The sequence below is a fragment of the Anas platyrhynchos genome, chromosome 2 (assembly GCF_047663525.1).
Source record: "Anas platyrhynchos isolate ZD024472 breed Pekin duck chromosome 2, IASCAAS_PekinDuck_T2T, whole genome shotgun sequence".
Lineage (NCBI taxonomy): Eukaryota > Metazoa > Chordata > Aves > Anseriformes > Anatidae > Anas > Anas platyrhynchos.
The window spans coordinates 46,811,244-46,830,108 of NC_092588.1; the positions used below are offsets into that span (position 1 = coordinate 46,811,244).

An 18,865-nucleotide genomic window follows, 5' to 3' on the forward strand; every position below is an offset into this window, starting at 1 on the left:
AAATCTGCAACTTGTGTATGTCCTACTGTAATCTTCTCATTCATTGGTTGGAATTCTGGTTTTGTTATCTTTTGCTTCTCCTAGTAACATAGTGTAGACATACTGCTATTGAGATTGGACGCCAACTAGTGTTTATTTGTTTTCTAGCTATGTGTATGGTTAAAAGTTGAAAATACTGTTGTTTTACACTAGTCTGTAATAATGAGACATGATTTGCAGAAGCTGTAATGCTTTTGTTATTTAGAACTTGGAGTCCTTAGTAAAATCCTCTGAATAAAAATATTTCTGATTTTTATTACTGAATAATTATTTTCTGTGATATACTAGCTGTTATACAATCATAATACATTCACTTGACAGTTCTGATATGTAAGATACTTTAGCAAAATAACTTTACTATTTCCAAAATGACTATATAAATATCATATTGTGACTTAAAGACGACTTTAAAGAAGCATGCAAATGCTGCTGAAATCCTGTAAGGTTCTGATTACTTTAATGAACTTTTAATAAGGCCCAAATTTCCTAATGTTAGTATCTCAGGAAAAGTATTGTAATAATAGTAATAATTGTAATGCTCAAATAGCATTCTTTAAACTGTTTAAATTCTTTAAAATGCAAGTTTTTTTTTATAATACTCTTGATAAAATATGTTTCACAATATGGTCATACCGTTATAAGTAACAAAAAGGTAGAAGTGTTTTAAAGTAGTGATTCCATAAATATATTCTGTACTGTTCTAAACGTTTGAAAAATACAAATGAATATATATATTTTTTCTGAAGTTGTGAATTAAGAATTCACTTTCATCTTCATTTTGTCATGTAGAGACACTTGCATTTTTCTGTATTCCATACCCTTGTTAATCCAGACATGGTCCCTTTATTTAATCAGAACAAACAGCAGAAATCTTATTTAAAAATGTTTATTGTAAAAAAGTGGCTAGAAAAAAAAAAAACACATAAATTTCACTTCACACTTTCTTCAAGTTATCTATAGATGCTGCTATAGGCAACAATTCACTTTCATTCATAACACATTCGGTCATATAAAAATAAAAATATTTACATTATGTCCACATACTTTACAAAATCATCAATAAAAAAGGCACTTGGAGGGGTAATGCTGAAAATATTGCATTTCCTTTGTGCATTTAAAAAAATAATTGTCAAACTCCCATGAGCCCCCTCTCTTGCACTTATTCCCGTTTTTAAAAAAGATTAAAGTTTAGAGGAACTATTCCATATTCAAAGATGGCATGCACCAGGAATGTTTGAAGCTACAGTATTTTTTTAAAAGGCACATGCAATTAATTTGTGGCTTTCAATTTTTCATACATTCTCTTACATGTTTTCTTTTTCCTCTCTTAATTATGCAGTTTTAAAGCATTTCAGATCATTAATGACGGCCTTGGCTTTTAATAAAATAAAATAATAAAAAAAAAAACAAAAAAAACACAGCAATGAATAATATTAAACATTTACTAAGGTAAACTTGGAATACTTTTTAAGGCACCTGAGATAAATGGTGTCTAGTAAGATTCACTTGGGTAGTATTTTTATCAAAAGTTCCACTTAAAATACTGTTTCTTTGGTTGAAATGGCTTGGCAGGAATGTATTAGTAACTTTGCAGCCTTTTCTAAGCAAGAAAAGACTACATACATTTGGCTTCATCTCTAAAGAAAGCTGATAATGCTTTTTCCTTTAGATCTACTTGAAATGTCATGCATCGTGTCTTTCCCCATATTTCAGAGTTCACACTTAAGAATGTGAATGTGTGACTGAACAGAACTACTTAAAGCTCATTTCTACTGACATTATAAGTTCTCCCACTATTTTGTTTATTTGCTTGTTTTTTTTTTTTTGTTTGTTTGTTTTTAATGAGTGTTTTTTTTTTGGTGTTTTATTTTTTTATTTAGTTTTTGGCTGAAAAGTAGAAAAGAAAATGCCTTTGGATTTCCACTTATCATTTGAAACAGGAGTGGAGAAATGCATTGAGTCCAGGTAAACATTGACTGCATGACTCAGTGTGCTACACAGCAGCCAGATTCCTCGTGTTTGTGCAGAAGAGACATTCTGGAGAAAGTTTTGGAGCAATTTTTGCACTGGTATTTCTTCACATCCGAGTGGGTCTGCAGATGAGCCCTCAGATTGGATCTGTCTGCAAAAGCCCTGTTGCAGTGAGGACAGGAAAACGGCTTCTCTCCTAAAAAGGAAACATTAAGTAAAAATACAAATAAAGCTTTAAAAAAGAAGTACGTTTAGTACAGAAAAAACTCACTTTTATCCTAAGAAACAAGCAGACAGAAATGATTTGTTATAATAAAAACCGTGTGTAATAAAAAATCAGGCCACAGATACAGCAGCTTTCAGCACTGCTGACTGTACTTGCAGAACTCAGGCTTTCAAAATATACTGCTAAGCACAGTCTCCAAAGACAAGCTGCTGACACCTTCTGTATCTGCAGGTGCAGGCAGTATTTCTAGGCTGGGCTCCTCCCAGCATTTTCAAATATTTTCATGGCGTCTTTTCTACTTAGCTCTGTGTGAATAACTTGGAACCAGGCTTTGACTGAAAAGCAGCAAACAGCTGTACAGACATTACATTGTACCCAGTGTTATACTGAAGATCATGTTTTTGCCTCAATACAAAAAAAATTCTTTGGTGATGATGTGTTTCTAATTCGTAAGGACTTGAGATAGCGCATGCAAAACTTGCCGTTTGCTTAAGGAGTCAATGATTAGACTCAAGCATTGCCTTTCTGTTTTGCTATTTCAGAGTCAGCTGAAGCCTTCTTAAAGTTAGCATTTTCCAAAGCCTGAAAGTTAACATAAAATTCTTAAAGCAAAACCTTCAGCTAGTGGAAACAAGCTAAACTCTGGGATTACCAGAGGAGCGATGCTGATCTATGCCAGAATATGCCACACAGTTATGAGGCCATGCTGCACTTTCCTCTCACTCAGGCCCCCAAAAGGAAGAATTTGCCCATTTAATGATATATTTGAAATTGCACATATGCATTTCAAGGTCAGTCAAGAAACACTGCTGTTTTTTCTACCTGTAGGAAAAAAAATAATCAGAAAGGCATTCTGATGATATAGCAACAACAGCCTGCAATTGTAATGGTTGTTCTTACCAGTGTGGGTTCTGATGTGTCCTTGAAGTAGCCAGGGTCTGGAGAAAGCCTTGCCACAGATCTTGCAGACACATGGTAGTGTGTGGGTCCTGATGTGCATCTTAAGCGCTCCCAGGCTGACATACTCCTTGTCACAGTACTTGCAGCTGAATGATTTCCTAGACTGGGCATCACAATGCAGCTGCTTATGTTTGGCCAACCCAGAGAAAGTTGAATAGGTCTTGTTGCATAAACTGCACTGAAACTTTTCAGCTTCGATTGCATGGGGGTCTGAAAGCTTTGACTGGATTCTCTCTTCTTCATCACTAATGGGACTTTCTGAACCGCTGTGATCTTTGGAGGAGGTGTCAGAAGGTGGAGGTGGGCTGACTCTTCCCAAAGATGAAGGGTATCCAGAAAGTGGAGAGAGGTCATTAGGTAGTGGAGACGGTAGCAGCCCGGTTGTAGTCCACACAGTAATGGGGTTGTAAGCTACAGAGCTCAGGATCTCTGGCTGTGGTATGATAGGGACTGGATAGCTTTCATACAGGTATGGGGATATAATCACTGGAGAAAGAAGAAAATTTTAAGGTAAGAGAACTGAAAAGTACTTCAGAAGGCAGCAAAATTAACATTTGTGGGATTAAAAAAAATGCATAAATCAAAAACTCAGTACGGTTGTCTGAATATAGGGAGGACTAAGGAAATACTACTTGATACATACATACTGATGGGTAGAGACAGCATTATAGTTCGAGTTATAGTTTGAGTCTCTTCGAGGCAGCATGCTCTTTCTAAACCTATGCAGCCTGATACACTGAAGCAGTGAAACTTCCTGAAGGAATTGCATAAAAGTTTCAATTCCATTTCCAACAGATGTAGAACAGGAAAACTCCAAATCCTCTTATAATAACTGAGTTCAAGTGGATGAGCAAACTTTGTGATTCATTCTGCGGAGCACTGACATATTTCTCAGAACTCTCTCGTTGTAAGCAAAAGATAAAAGAGCTAGCAGTGAACTAACCCATTCTCCAAAGCCTGTAAAAGCAATCCCACCCCTCCTCTTTACCGCCACACCATAAACACAACCTCAGAAGCAAAGCGGCGGCCATCGATCTCGTTTTGTTACCTGTATGAGTGTCCAGTTCGCTGTAATTTGGCTTCTTAGATGAATTGAAATGCTTCTTGACCAGGAAGGAGCGTGGCATTTTGAATGCAGGGTTTCTCCTTCTTCCAGAGCCTCCTTTCGGATTCGTGTAACGGTGCCCAGCTGGTGTGCAGCACGCACGCACACTATCACTGCTGGTGCATCGGTCCCTATCGCATTGTCTGCCCCGCGCCGTCCATGCACTCTGCTTGTGTAGTGGCAGTGCAGAGGCGCCTTGAAAAGTGCTGTAAATACCCACAAGTCAGGTGCAGGGGGGAAGGGTTTTCTGCTCCTCCAATCACTTCTGGATGTTCTCAAGCACTTTTCCAAACAGCCTGTTTTTTTGGGAGGGCTCCTCGCAGGACGGATCCAATCCCTGCTCGGAGGCTTTGCTTCAGGTTTCAGCTCCTCCCGCTGGAGACAGCTGTGAACAGAGGAGCTAGTCTGTTGTCAGAGCACATTATCCTGCTGCAAAGTGTATGTTGCTTTTCAGAGTTTCTGTCTAGAAAACCGTGTTGGTCATAGTGTTTCTCTCTCTCTTTTTTTTTTTTTTTTCATAATTATTTTATTTTATTTTATTTTTTTAAAAAGGTCAGTTTACTGGTTCAGCTGACCCTCCTTTTTTTTTTTTTTGTTCTTGGGTAAGTCACGTGTACTAAAAGACTTTTTTTTTTTTTTTTTTTAAATCTATGTGGTGTGTAAAAATTTATCTGTCTGGTTTCCAGATGCTTGATATAAGAATTACAATGGAACAAACTGTTCATTAAGGGCAGAAGGGGGGGACCTTACAAGATAACAAACTAGCCAGCAGAGCTAATGGAAGGTTTTGAACAGACTGTGTGCCGCTCTGTTTGGGAGCCGCCTTTGAAAAGTTGTGTTCAGGAAATGCTGGAGACTAGCAGCATGCTTCCCTAACCTGGCCCTTCCAGGCAGAAAAGCCAGCAAGATACTTCAAATGAGTCAAAGCAGAGGGAGCAGCCCATGAAAAGGCAACATATTTCAGAGCTGGGTGATAGGTTTTATATGTTACACACATGCATACTGCTTCAGACTGTCCATATGATGGATACTTTAATTTTTTACTTTAAAAATCTGCAGAATGCAAAACCCCGACCTTTCCTTCTTTGGGAGTAGTTATGTCACTCTTTTGCCTATCCTCTTAGAGCATTGCCAAGGAAATTTTCCTAATTATCCAAAGCAGTCAAAAGATGCACAGATAAGCAAAACCCCCAAAATTATAGACTGGGTAATTTAAATGTCTCTTAAATGTAATTCTCCATTAGTATATTTAGGACCTCTTGAATTCCTATGAAGGTATAATCTGAGTTATGTATTTCATTTAGGATGAAAGTCTCTCAAATGTGCCACAGAATTTTCTGGTTATCTAGATTGATTTTGAGAAGCCATTTAGTCACAGATATGATTTTTAATTTTAAAACATTTGCATTTTGAAAATGTGGACGGCTGAGCACTGGAGGATTTTTAACAGACCACACTTTGACTGAGTCCTGCTCTGTCCTCCCCCCCTCTCTTCCCCCTTTGCGTCTTAACTCCACCTGCCTGGGCACATATTGGTATGCCGTGCCGGCGTGCCGCTAGGGCTCTGTCCTGTTGGGAGGGGTGTTGCACGGAGACCACCCCAGCCTTTTTTTTTTTTTCTTTTGCAGCAGGTGTTGGAATAGAGACATGAAAAAAAAATCTCTCTCTGGTTCTGTTAAGACACGTAAGAGCAAAGTGCTTTGTCAAGCTGCATGACTTCTTAATCTTTGGGATGCCAAAACAAGTGCAGGGAAAGTTAGCCATTTTCAAGAACTGATTAAAAAGATTCAGCTGTTCAGTGTCTAGCTCTGGTGTGTGTCAGTGAAAGGTGTCACATGGATTTCCAAGCTGCAGGGAACACACCCAGACTAGGGAAGGAAAGGGAAAGTGGCAATGAAAGGGACTCCCAAGTTACCTGCTTTCTATCTGGGGTGGAGGAAGAAATGCAGCTCTTCACAGCACAGAAAGCAGTGCTGGCCAGAACACAAGCTGTTGCTTTCCTCCTCCGTAAAGGAATGAAGAAATCTACAACACGTTTTTGAAAGGGGTGTTTGTGGCACCGGTCCCCTCTCAGCTCTTCCATCTGAGAAGTACCCGTCCCCCGCCAGCTCTGGGAAAGCATTGCATTTCAGGATGTGAGGCATTAGTCTGTATCTAAATAGTCTGTTACATGAGCTGTGATTCAGACTTTGAGCTGGTTTAAGTTTGTGTGTTGAAATGAATGGAGCCATGCAGATTTTCACTGGCTCGAGATCTGTTCCTTTGTATATTTGTTAAAAGTAAAGGGTCTGATTCACCAGTGAGGTACTCCCTCTCGGGGCATTTTCACCAGCATAACACCGGAGTGATGCAGTTTAAATTAATTGCACTTATATAAATCACAGAAGCGTAAGCAGTTAGCCCACTGGCTGAGCTGATTGAAGGATGTTAGGAATTGGATAGAAGGCATGTTATTACATGGTTCTGAAAGGATATTAGCAGTACATACTACCTGAGTGAGGTCTGCTGTCAAAAAAAGGGAGAGTCTGTGTGAGGGGTGGGTGAGTCAGAGTAAACAGGTGTTCTGGGTGTTTACGGCAAATGTGGATGAGAGGGCACTCGCCGACGTGCAGCATCCATCCCTGAGCAAGAAAGGAAACACAAAGGTCGAGCACAGAGGGTGGGAGGGTTCCCCTCAGCCGAGGAGCCAGGGAGGTGCAGGGCTGGTGGACGGCAGCGGATGCACCCAACGGCTCCTGCTGCCTGCAGGCAAAGCCTTGCGTCCACCTCCAAAAAGTCAGGCTGAGTGCTTCCCCTGTGCATTTTACAATTAGTTGGTCTTTCGGGGCTTCTTTAAGTTGTTACTTTGAGAGCTGGTGTAAAGCTGTCTTGCTAATGCCACTGTACTGCTAATTGCTGCTCTGTGAAGCAGGTGGGAAGTGACCTGAGCACATCCGTTGCCTGAAAGCTTGGTATGTGCTTTGCACTGACAGCCTCACTAGGCCCAAAGATTCAACCATGTAGCAGATTTTATTTTTATTTTTAAGACCAGGACACTTGTTTATGTGTCTAAATAACAACTTGTGAGCTTCAGTTTCTGAGACCTCCACCAAATTCCTTTCCTGTCAAGCTTTCTGAGAAGGGTAGCAACTTTTGTTAGTTAAATGGCTTTCTGGAAATGGAAGGGTGCCAGAACTGTGTTTGTTATCAAAGAGGGAAGAAGGACCCAAGCTAAACCATTACTAGCTCAGTTTTTCTCATTAAAAAGTTTATGTCCTTACCAAGCATCAATTAATAGCAAGATCATGGATCAGTAAATATCTGGATAAGTCACAGCAGAATCATGAAAAGTAGTTTTAGAATGTTAAGTGAGTTATGCTGGATCACTGTTCCTAGAGTAGACTACATTTGTCTGGCAGCAGACACAGCAGTGTTGAACATGTTTTGCCTGGGCCTGCCATGGAGCCCATGGAAGGCAGTGCAGTGAAGTTCAGAGGAACCCCCAGGAGGCACTGAGCCCAGTGGAGCATACCAAAAATAGTTCTGGAGGGTTACTGATGCAGGTGACAACTTCGTCCCAGGAGGGGCAAAAGCAGAAGTAACTCATGCTTACAGTGTAGCTCTTTCAATTTATAAGCTTCCTTCAATCCAGAGGAAAGAATTAAATGGTTATTATGGAGGAAGAAGAATGAAAAGGATATCAGTTTTCAATAGCCAATAGTATGTAGAATATATTGGCAATTCTTCAGTCTTATTCTGTGCTTTCGTATTTCTCCCTTAGTGCCAGCTGGTATATCCTGGGAAAGTAAACCAGAAGTGTAACTTTTGGAGGCAGTAAAGGTTTAGTAGACCTAAAAGGTGAGGAGTACCTCAGCTGTAATTATGTTGAATGGCTGAGAGGGGTAAGCCTGAAATTAACAGAGTAGAGAGAAACAATTAGGAAATAGTATTCCTTCCCATTGCCCTGACATATATACCTTAGTAAATTTTTTTGAAACACATTTTTAGGAAACTTTTTTTTTTTTTTTTTTTTTTTCTCATGTTTTAATTCATCCTTCCAAATTCTGACCAGAACTATGAGCAGAAATGGCAGCAACTTTAGAGGGACTGGTATGAAATCACGTGGAACTTGGGTCTTGTATACTTAAAGTTCAATGATTCAAAATAAATCTCTGCATTTTAGAAAGTTCTTTTAATTCCAAGTTAAAATTCTTCATATTTTGAAGGTTTCACACCAATTAATACTTTTTTTTTTTTTTTTTCTTGTTTCTAAAATCAGTAGCCTTAAGTCAGAGTTATCAAGTTCAGTTATGTAATAAGATCTAAACTTCTGACATTAAGTGAGATTAAAAACCAAATTTGCTTTTAGGACATGTTATAGAACTGTGTTCCTCTGTGTTTTGGTTTATTCAGGTTTGTAATTCCAGTTTAAGCCTATTAAAGAAACGATCATTGAACCACAAAGTCTGATTCAGTCTCAACTTTCAAAGTTTTCAAAGTCAAGAAGCTTTGAAAAGGGTGCCTTAGAGGTCTAAGCCTGTCTGCAATGTTTTCTTTCTTTCTTTCTTTCTTTATATATTTATATACATATGTAAAGAATGTTAATTGTGAGGAAACTTGCCTTTATTAGTAAGATGCAAAATGGTCCCTTTTGGACCAAGTAGTTCAAGCAAGGCCGGCTTCTGTGTGCTTTCCTTCACACCTGTGGAACTTCACTGACTTAAGAGGGTTCAATTTAGAGTCAATTTAGCTCATAATGAAGGAACCTGGTCATAGTTCAATTTTCCTACATTGTTTCTACATGAAGATATTTTAACAATGGGCCAAATTCCCCTGTCATTCCCATCTGTAGTATCTCCACCGGCTACAGCTGAACTATTTCAGATTTACTCAAGCAGAACTGAGATGTGATTCTAGACCAATAAATACAGCTCTGTTTATGCATGTAGTACTGTGATAAGTATTTGTTAACCGAATGCACTGTACATCCCCGCTAAACTATCGCACTCTGAAAACGGATGCTTTGTGCATCGCACTCTGAAAACTAAAAAGCACTGCATTTTACTGACTTTCCAGCGTGCCACTGGAATAATTCAGGCGAGGAACAAAGGCTGAGAGGAATGGGAGGCTGGAAGCGAGCTGGGTGCCGAGCGAGCGTTGTGCGGGGGGAAGGAGCCATCTGCTGGGCGCCGCCGCCGGGACGGGCACTGCGCGCTCCCGGGTGAGAGCCGTGCCCGCCGCCCCACCATGCGGCCGCCGAGCGAAATGGGCGCTTCCAATCAGGCAGGGATCACCTCCTAGTAATCTGGTAACCCCGATTTATCATGGTTTGGGGATTTCGATCTTAATTTTTATTACTTTTTTTTTTTTTTTGGTCTTTATTGTTTGTTGACTACCTCAAAGTGAGACGCAAAATCTCATTCAAGACACCTCTGTGATTTGCGTGTCTGTGTGTGCATAGATGACAGAGACACACACATGTAAATTATTTTACACATGTACATGCATACATTTATGTATCTACATATGCTTGTATTTGTACATTTCCTTATAATTGTGAGACTATTTCAAACATAGACACTTCAATCGCATGACAAGTATTTGTGGGAGACAACATGTTATCCCTATTTTGAAAATTACTAAATGAAGCATGAAGAGATTGACATTTTCAAAAGCTTAATTCTTAAGTGTATTTTAACTATGCCTTCCTGTAGCCTCTTCTCCAACAGCTTATGCTCCTTTGTCCAAATGCTACACAACATGGTGTATCATTTCCTTTTGCAGCAAATGTTACTGCATTTATTTAAAGATAAAATAATAAAGGATTACACACACATATAACATGTATAATTTTTATTAATAATTTTTTATTTATACTGAGGATATGACCTTTATCCACAGTCCACTGCAGTGTTGTAGATTTTCAAATACAATAAAAACTCTTTCCCTTGTTATCTGCTTGTCCCTTTACTCTAGTTGGTGGACTACAGTGCTTGGCTTTGGCCATCTATGTTTTGCGTAATGTCAGTTATTATGTTCATGCAAAATTCATCATACAATGATTGAAGTGTTTTTTTCTTGTCTTTCCAGAGACATTTATGGTCCTCTCCAGTATGCCCTACCTTTCTGACCACATCTTCAGGTTCCCCACAAAATTATTTTCTGATTGACTGTCCTTGGGGTAGTTACTGCCTGCCAGAAATATGCAAAACCCATCTTTGTATACCCTGATGTTAAATTGTCTGTGTCAGTATCAGCAAGTTGCACCTTTGGACTGGGTTTAAATATCTATGTGACACCTCTTCTTGGTCACTCTTCCTCCACACCTACCCGGTCAGCTACTTTGCACTTTTTCTGATTTCTTCCTTTAAAAGCGCAGGAAGTTTCTTGTGGTCCAGTAGGCAAAACTGGTTCACTTCTCTCCCTGCCAGCTGTAGCATGTGTAGGAAGAGACTGTAGTTGTTGACATTCACTTTTATATCATGGCTGCCTGGCAGGCATGGGGCAGCATGCTGTGTTCTGGGGGACAGCAGAGATGTCTCCTCTGCTTCTCAACCATCTGTTCAGTGCTCAAAAAAGCATGTGGCATATCTGCCACAGAAGGAAACTTTCCTGGGCTGTATCTTAATTTAGTGGATCAGTGAATGTTTCTTACTGTTTATTTGTCAATTTCACATCTATTTGTTCAAACAAGTCAAACTCCTAAATTCTTTTCTATGTCTGTTTAACTCTTGGCATCTCAGTGTTATGCACTGGTAACAGTTGGGACATTTGTCTTTGTGCTTCAAAATGAACTGATGATGTCATGTCACAGAGCCAGCATCTCTCTTTCAGTGTAAATTCATTTTGCTCTGGCAACAGAAGATGAAATGTTGGGATTGTTTCAGTGTTACTTCTTTGTCTCATCCTAAGGCCTTCTGTAACCTATGTATGTGCCTCAAAATCATGGTAGTGTTATAAGGCTGATTCTCTATCTGTACTGCCTATTCTTAATTTCTTCATTTAATATTATCAGTTGCACACGGAATCCCAGGCAAATGCTCTAGAAGGCTACTCTTTTAATTTCTTGGATTGCTGTGAAGAACTTAGTCTTTCCATTTCGTGGGGGCTGTTCAGAAGTTCTCTGGACCCCAGAGATTTCTGTTAGTGAAGCCCTGTGTTCTCCTGAGCTACAGCTTCTTTGCATTCAGACTAGTACTCTGTTTCTGGCTTTGTTAAGCTTGATAAATACATCCTGCACTACCTTCTCCTATCACCTTATACAGTAACTTGCCAGCTGCAGGCCTGATGTCTGAAAGTCCCATTCTGTCTTTATCTGTTATCACTGGAGTAGCTTTGGGGGTAGGCTGATGTCTGGAGACTTTTGTTTCTGCAGTGGTACCTGGAAAAACGCACAGCACAGACTGTCAGTGGCTGGGTGATTCAGCACACCAGAACCTATTTTCAACATCACAGTCGGTAACCTTTTTAGTCCCAGACAAATCAAGCAATATATCTTCAAGATTACCAAGTAGCAACTCCTTTGCTGTGCTCTGTTCCTTGATGGGAAGTTTCCCAAACATCCAAGATACTCTTGAAGGCTTTTCACCACTGGAAAAATGCTCAAGACTGTAAAAATGAAAAGGCACAGCTGCCAACTCTGGTTTCCGTGAGCATGAGGATATCTGGGCTTTCTGCTCTCCCTGATTCTCCCTGCTCTCCTCAGCAGCTCCACCAGGACTGACAGATCTCTGCATTTCAGGTTTCATACTAATTTCTGTGAGAGCCTTCAGCTGATTGCAGGATGTACTATAGGAGTTGATCTCATGATAGTATGTCTCTGTTTGTCTGCTGCTGCTGCAGGGAACCTAGAGTGACTACTACCTTATTCTTTCATGGTGGGGACAGTCAGACGTTGCATTACACTGTAATTATTCAGCCAAACTGGTAGATCATAGAATATCCTGAGTGGAAGGGACTCATGAGGATTATAGAATCATAGAATGGTTTGGATTGGAAGGAACTTTAAGGATCATCTAATTCCAAGCCCCCCAAGGGACACCACCCACTAGAAGGATCATTGCGTCCAACTCCTGACTGCAGACAGGGCAAAATAAGAGCTAAATCACATATCCACTAGTGTTGTCCAAATACTTCTTGAATTCTGGCAGGCTCAGTGCCATGGCCTGGGGAGCCTGTTCCAGAGCTTCCAGAGCCTGACCACCCTCTGGGTGCAGAACCTTTCCCTAAACCCCTAAAACCTGATCCTCACCTGTCCCAGCTCCATGCTGTTCCCTCCAGTCCTGTCGCTGTCCCCAGAAAGCAGAGCTCAGCGCCTGCCCCTCCGCTCCCCTCGTGAGGGAGCTGCAGGCTGCCATGAGGCCTCCCCTCAGCCTGCTCTGCTCTGGGCTGAGCAAACCAAGGGACCTCAGCCACTCCTCATTTGTCTTACCCTCTAGACCCTTCACCATCTTTGTTGCCTTCTTTTGGATACATTCTAATAGTTTTATGTCCGTCTTATATTGCAGATCCCCAGACTACACCCAGTACTCAAGATCACTTTAATAATCTTCTTTGGCAATGGTCTTTGCCTCAACTCCTGTGCATTACAAGTGATTTTTTTTTTTTTTTTCTTTATGTTAACAGCCTGTGTCTGCCTGTTGGCTTCAAAACTGCTTTACTGCATATTGCCAGCACTTGGCCACACTTCTTCACTCCCATGTTGTGCTGCCTCTTGGTATTGGTGGGAGTGAGCTGCAGCTGTTTCAGCACATTGGCTGGAAATGGATCCATTATTGATCCCAAAGTCTAATTATAGGAATGGTAGTGTGGCTGATTTTTAAATGAACCAAATTTTTGCTGAACTTTCTCTTCCGTGTTCCTGAGTGTTTTCTCTGCAACAGTGGCTGTCATTGCTTATGTACTTTTCCTGCTCTTCCTCTTTAGAAGCACTTGTAAAATGATCGTGTTTCCCTCAGTAATCATCTCTGCAAGGTGGATGAAGTATACTGTGAATTAGTTGATGCACTAGTTCTTGCTCATACTATAGTTCTTAGTCAATTACATCTTTTGGTTTAACTGCTATATGAGAGAGGGAGATTTTTCCTGGACAGACTGCTGCCAGCAGAGTTTATAGGTAATTTGCAGGATAATAATCTTGAGGAGGCTGCATTTCCATAGATTAAATGTTATGACATAAAGGAAGCTATGCCTTGAGGTTCAGCATCACAGTTGAATCATGTCTGTATGTGTAAACTGATGTTTTTTCCCCAAGACATGGTGGCTACAGCTGAGCTGACAATTGGAAACAGTCGTGGAAAATGCTAAACCATGCCTAGGCCTTAGTTGGTAGGATGCTGATGTTTACAGGGCAAACCGATGCCTAGGAACACAATTAAAAGGGAACATCATAGATATCTGTATTCCTGTGCCTTGGCTTTGTTTTATCTAATAATCCAGGGTTGGCTCATATTCCTGAAATTAGTTTGATTCTTCATTAAAGGAAATATTTGCAAAGATACTGAATGGTAATATTAAAACACTATAAATCTTTTCCCTAGTGTTTCTTCTACTGTCATCTTTCAAATAGTTCATTCCCTCCTCCCAGGTTATATGCATTGTAATGCCTGTTAAATCCTGACATATATCTGTCCAGAGGGTGAGGGGGTGGAGGAGAGGGAATGAAAAAAAATCATGTGTTTTACTAAAATTGTGCCATAATTTTATTATATGTAATTTCAAAATTTCTAAATCTGTCAATTTCTAAAGTCCAGGTCATAGATTTTCCCAATGCTACCTTTGCTTTTCAAAATTTTGTGTCAGCTTCATTTACTCATAATGAAGCATCCATCTCAGTTTATTTTGTACCAGTTTGGTCCTAGTCTCCTGTCCAATGCTATACTCATATCGTCTTACCCATGAAGTTATCATAAAAACTCTAGGTACTTAGAAAATTACTTAAAGAAGACTTAGATATTCATAACATCTGGGAAACAACTACTGTTGATCTCAAATATCTCACTGTTCTCCACTGCAGACACAATAGATGAAAATATTGAGTCCCATATTACAACCATCACCAGGAAGAAGAATGAGTAACCATTATGTCCAGCTGATATCTTCTGAAGTAGAAGTAATAAAACCTTACAAGAGGAGGTGATCTAATGCAAAATTAAGACTAACTGGCATTCAGTGACTGATCCTAATTCAGTAAACAAAACAAAACAAAATGTGGGGACGCCGATAGCCTACATTTCAAATGGAGATATGTTTGAAGCTCAGAAGATTCACATCCTTAAAACTCTAAAGATTACATCCATTTCACTCAAGATAGGGCAGGAGTCCAGACAGTAGAATTCCAAGATGAAAGGTAATTTTGCGGTTACTGCCTGATTCACTCCATTCTTAGAAATGTGTTGAAATCCCAGTTCTGCAGCAGATTACTTCTGCTCGTGCTTCAGCTGCTGTTTCCCATTTGTAAAATGGGGCTTATGGCATTTCCCTATCTTTTGAGAAGGTCTCAGAACTACTGCTTTAAAGCACAGAGGATATTAAAGAGGAGATTAGCAGTGTGTTGGACTGGATTGAAGTCTGGAACAAAATTCTGAAACGGAAGACAGGGAAACAGAGGGAGGACAAGGAGGCAGATGCAGCTGGAACATATGTCCTGGAAATTCCTTCAAGGCTGCATCACTTCCCACTGCAGAAGCAGAAGGTGGTGCCACATTGCCATGTGCTTGTCCTTTATCCTCAGCTCAGCCATTCTGCACCTGTACCTTTGAGTACATGTCCTTACCAATTTGTAGAATAGTCCTGTGAAGTACCATTTTGAGAGATTGTATTCTGGACAAAAAACAAAACAAAACAAAAAAACAACTGAGGCTTTTTGTTAATTTGCTTCATCTTAAAAGATATTAATGAATTACTCTTGTCATGGATTATTGTGTAATTCATAAGCTGAAACAAATATGAAATCCTTTGCTGAAATGTTAAAGATCTACAAAGAAAATGTCCATTGCAAAATCCAGTTTAGAGAATTTACAAAACACAGAATATAAAAAAAGAGAGACCTTCAGGGTCTTAAAGAAAATTGTTTCTCACTTTTTTTTCTTTATTGCATTTTTCTTTCCTCACCAATAATAATAAATTAGTCAATATTTGTGTGGGTGATAGCACTGACTATACTAGCTGCTCAAAATTGCTTATTTCAGGCAATTACTTATTCTGAATTTACGTAATTCTCTATTTATGTCAATAAAGAGTAGATTGCTCTGATTTGACACTCAGGCTTTTTTAGTGACATGAACAGGCTGCAGAGGCTGCTCCTGTGGGAGGTGAAAAGTAACTTTGACTGAAGTTTGATTTGGTCTGTGGCCCCTTCAGCAGTGACTGCCAAATTACCTATGTTCCACATGCTGTTTTTTCTCACTTGTTCAATTTTTCCTTATGGAATGAGCTGAGGTACCCAAAAATAACCTAGAGGTCTAAAGCAGTTAAAAAGCTAAAAACAAACAAACAAAAACAAAACGACAAACCAACTGAAACAAAAAATAGAAAAACAAACAAACAAACAAACACCTAATACCAAAAGAGCTTTAAAGCCTTCTAAAAGTCAAACTGAAAGGTATAGCATATAAACCAAACATTTGCTGTTCTGTGGAGCTCCTAGATACTACAAGGGTTTGATGTGCAGATGAGATATTGCTTAGGTTTATTGTTTGTGGACTGCTTAGTTGCTCATGCAGCCTTTTTGTTTGGGATTCTCTGTTAAATGTATAATGATAAGAAGTTTCATGTAGGGGAGTCAGAAAAAAAAGAAGGCAAGCATATCTGTGAGAAGAAAGAATGAGCAAACCAAGTAAATGTCAGATATTGATCTCTCAGAACATGAAAAGTCTTTGAAAAATATGAAGTCTCTTTCAGGTGGCAGAGAAGACCTTTCAATTCTGCTTTACTGATCTATAATTGTCAGCATAGTGCTGTGGTACCTGAAGGGACTATTTGCCTCCTGAATTGCTTTAGGAGCCCTGTCTCAATTTCTTCAGATTCTCCCTGAGAATCACTTTTTTTTTTTTTTTTTTTTTTTTAATAATCCTTTTTATTTAAGCTTCTTTTGTCAATAATTTTGCATGGCTTCTCTACCTTAAACCTTCATATTTTTTTAATGCATTTCCTTGATTCTTTACATTCTTTTTCTTCAAGGATTGCTAATAGGTTTTCATGTATGAAGAAGATGACAAATGACTGTTCAGCACTGTCTGTATCAGTATCACCTTTCTTGAGGATTTCAGCGACCTCCTTCTGCCAGAGTATTCAGGTATTTATGCAAAGTGATGGGAGGGCAATGCAGCAGAACAGTTTAAGGCTGTTTTGCAGATGCCTGGCAATAATGCCAAACATGTGCAGTAAGTGACTAAATCTGGCATTTCTGAGAACTATGTGGTGCATTGCCATGCCAGCACAGCACAGCTGATATGCATGTGCACTGCAAAAATATCCAGGACTGTCAGATGAATTGTGCAATTTGTCCTTCACCAGCTTGGAGGTCACTGATAAAGTGTGAAGTTCTCAGGTTTCATCCAGGCAGAGCTTCCTTTTGAGAGAAGAAACTGTATCTAAGAGGAGATGCAACATCTGGTAGGCAGGGCTGGGAAGTCAGCTACTTCCATTTTAGTGATGGAGTACTGAGACACAGGAGAGCTAAAAGACACACTCAAAGTCATTAAAAAAAAAAAAAAAAAAAGCTGGGTAGAAGTGGAACAAGTCTACTGAGAACAAGTCCAATTATGGAATAACCCTTCCTTCTCTCAGCATCAATTTTGAGCCATCACTGAAAGAAGGAGTTTCCATTAGCAGGGACTTGGATTGTGAGCAAGAGAAAAGTCCCAAAGCATAAAGGCTGGTGAGATGAGCAGTGACTGAATAACATGTTTTGCTGTGTTCTGCCATGGAACCACTTAATCAAGTTATTTCTCCAGTTACATGCTGTGTCAACTGAAGTTATACCTCATGTCTCGTTAAAATCTAGAGAAGTAAGCTACCTGGAGAATTTGAATAACATTTGAAAAGACATAATAATGCAAAAGATCAAGGGGATTCACTGCTAAGTACTGTCAGGGATGTTAACAAAATTACCAGTGAAGAAGAAAAAATGAATCAATGATGAATAATCATGTACTGTATCAGGTAAGTCAAGCCATTGTCTCTGCAGTAATTAACTATTCCAATGATATGGGCTGGCAATGTAATGAGAAAGCAGCAGTGAACATGCACTAATTACATTTGCTTTCAAATTCAACAGAAGCTGAACAGCTGTTTGGTGCAGTAGGTAAATTAAGTGTACTAGTCAGATCCAATTTTGGACTGAATCCTTGATGTCACTCAATGATTAATGTGTAGGCTGAATGTTTAAGGGCATGATTCAGTTAAAAAAAAATGTCACTCAGGGTCTTATTACCTCTTGCTGCCTTGATCACACCTTCCCTCCATAAAAGTGCATTTGTGTGTGTGTGTGGAGGAGGAAGCAGCTGAAGAGAGCAGCTTCTGTTGTGTTCATTGCAAAATTTACTTGTCAGGTTGTGTAGAGCAGAAGGATAGAAAAGGATTTGTCTTCTCCTCCTGAGAAAACAGCTGCTAGGACAGTTTGTAAAGCTCGCAGTTATAGCCTGTGCCTAGCATCTACTGGATTGGAGGTAAACTAGGGCATTCATCAGAGGAAAGAGCTGTCCCACCTCATTGGATCACTTTAAGAAGCATTTCAAGCCATAAAGGAGAATTTATAGCTGAACTTTGTTATGGTTACACATGAACTCCTCAGGGAGCCACTGCATGGCTCCATGCCTGCACTATTGCATCTTCCTAGCTTTTCTATTTCACAGGCAACACCTATACAACCACCAATACAAACTTTTCTTGCTGTGTTCTTGCTCTCTTTCTGACATACACATTCTGTACGTTCTGGTATTGCACTACCTTCTTCTCCACAAAAAATCCTGATCTCGGGGTATGGTGTGGCATGGGTTGGCACTGACCCATGGAAACTGAAGAAATACCACAGCTTCTTCTTCTCCATGTAAAGGTTGATAAGACCATCAGAAATCAAAAGAAAACACATTAACTCTGAGCCAAGTGTCCTGTTATAGAGAAACAACCAGGATTTACTTATTTAAGGTCTTTACTTATTTAAATTCAGGTTCTCATAATATGTAAGGGCTGTTTGGTTTCTTCGATCTTTTCAAAACTCAAATCTGTAGGAAAAAGCTAAACTTAATAAATGGGATAATCTATTATTATAGTATTATCCTGGTGAGTGACAAGTGACAAGTCATTGCCTTTCAAAATCTGAAGTTTAGATCCTTGTCTTTCCATGCCTCAAGTAGCCAATCCACTTCCTTTATCAATTTACTTCTAACATGGCTGAGTCTGTTAGTCATAGTGGTAGACTACCTTAAAGTATTACATTTAAAAGGAAACAAAAATCTGTTAGTTTGGTCAATGATGTTTTTGCAAATTAATTAGTTTTTCAGTGAAATTCCTCTCTTCAGTGTGGGGAATATGTAAGGAGTTAGGTTCAGCTTTCATGCTGGGGTACCATTTCCCTCATATCT

The 18,865-nt window shown here is 39.5% G+C and overlaps 1 protein-coding gene and 1 long non-coding RNA gene across 2 annotated transcripts in view; one reads left to right on the forward strand and one right to left on the reverse strand.

Annotated features, from left to right (window-relative positions):
• Positions 1 to 909: 909 nt before the first annotated feature.
• SNAI2 (snail family transcriptional repressor 2) lies at positions 910 to 4,565 on the reverse strand. Its single transcript, XM_005010199.6, has 3 exons — positions 4,245 to 4,565; positions 3,137 to 3,682; positions 910 to 2,206 (listed from the first exon to the last, which is right to left on the reverse strand). Exons 1-3 carry the CDS (start codon positions 4,321 to 4,323, stop codon positions 2,025 to 2,027), a joined length of 807 nt encoding a protein of 268 aa, XP_005010256.1. The 5' UTR covers positions 4,324 to 4,565; the 3' UTR covers positions 910 to 2,024.
• A 59-nt stretch (positions 4,566 to 4,624) lies between these two features.
• The window catches only part of LOC119715952 (uncharacterized), a 34,037-nt gene continuing 19,796 nt past the window's right edge, over positions 4,625 to 18,865 (forward strand). Inside the window, exon 1 of the long non-coding RNA XR_005263505.2 lies at positions 4,625 to 4,739. This is a non-coding gene — a long non-coding RNA (uncharacterized lncRNA). The remainder of the gene's footprint in view (positions 4,740 to 18,865) is intronic.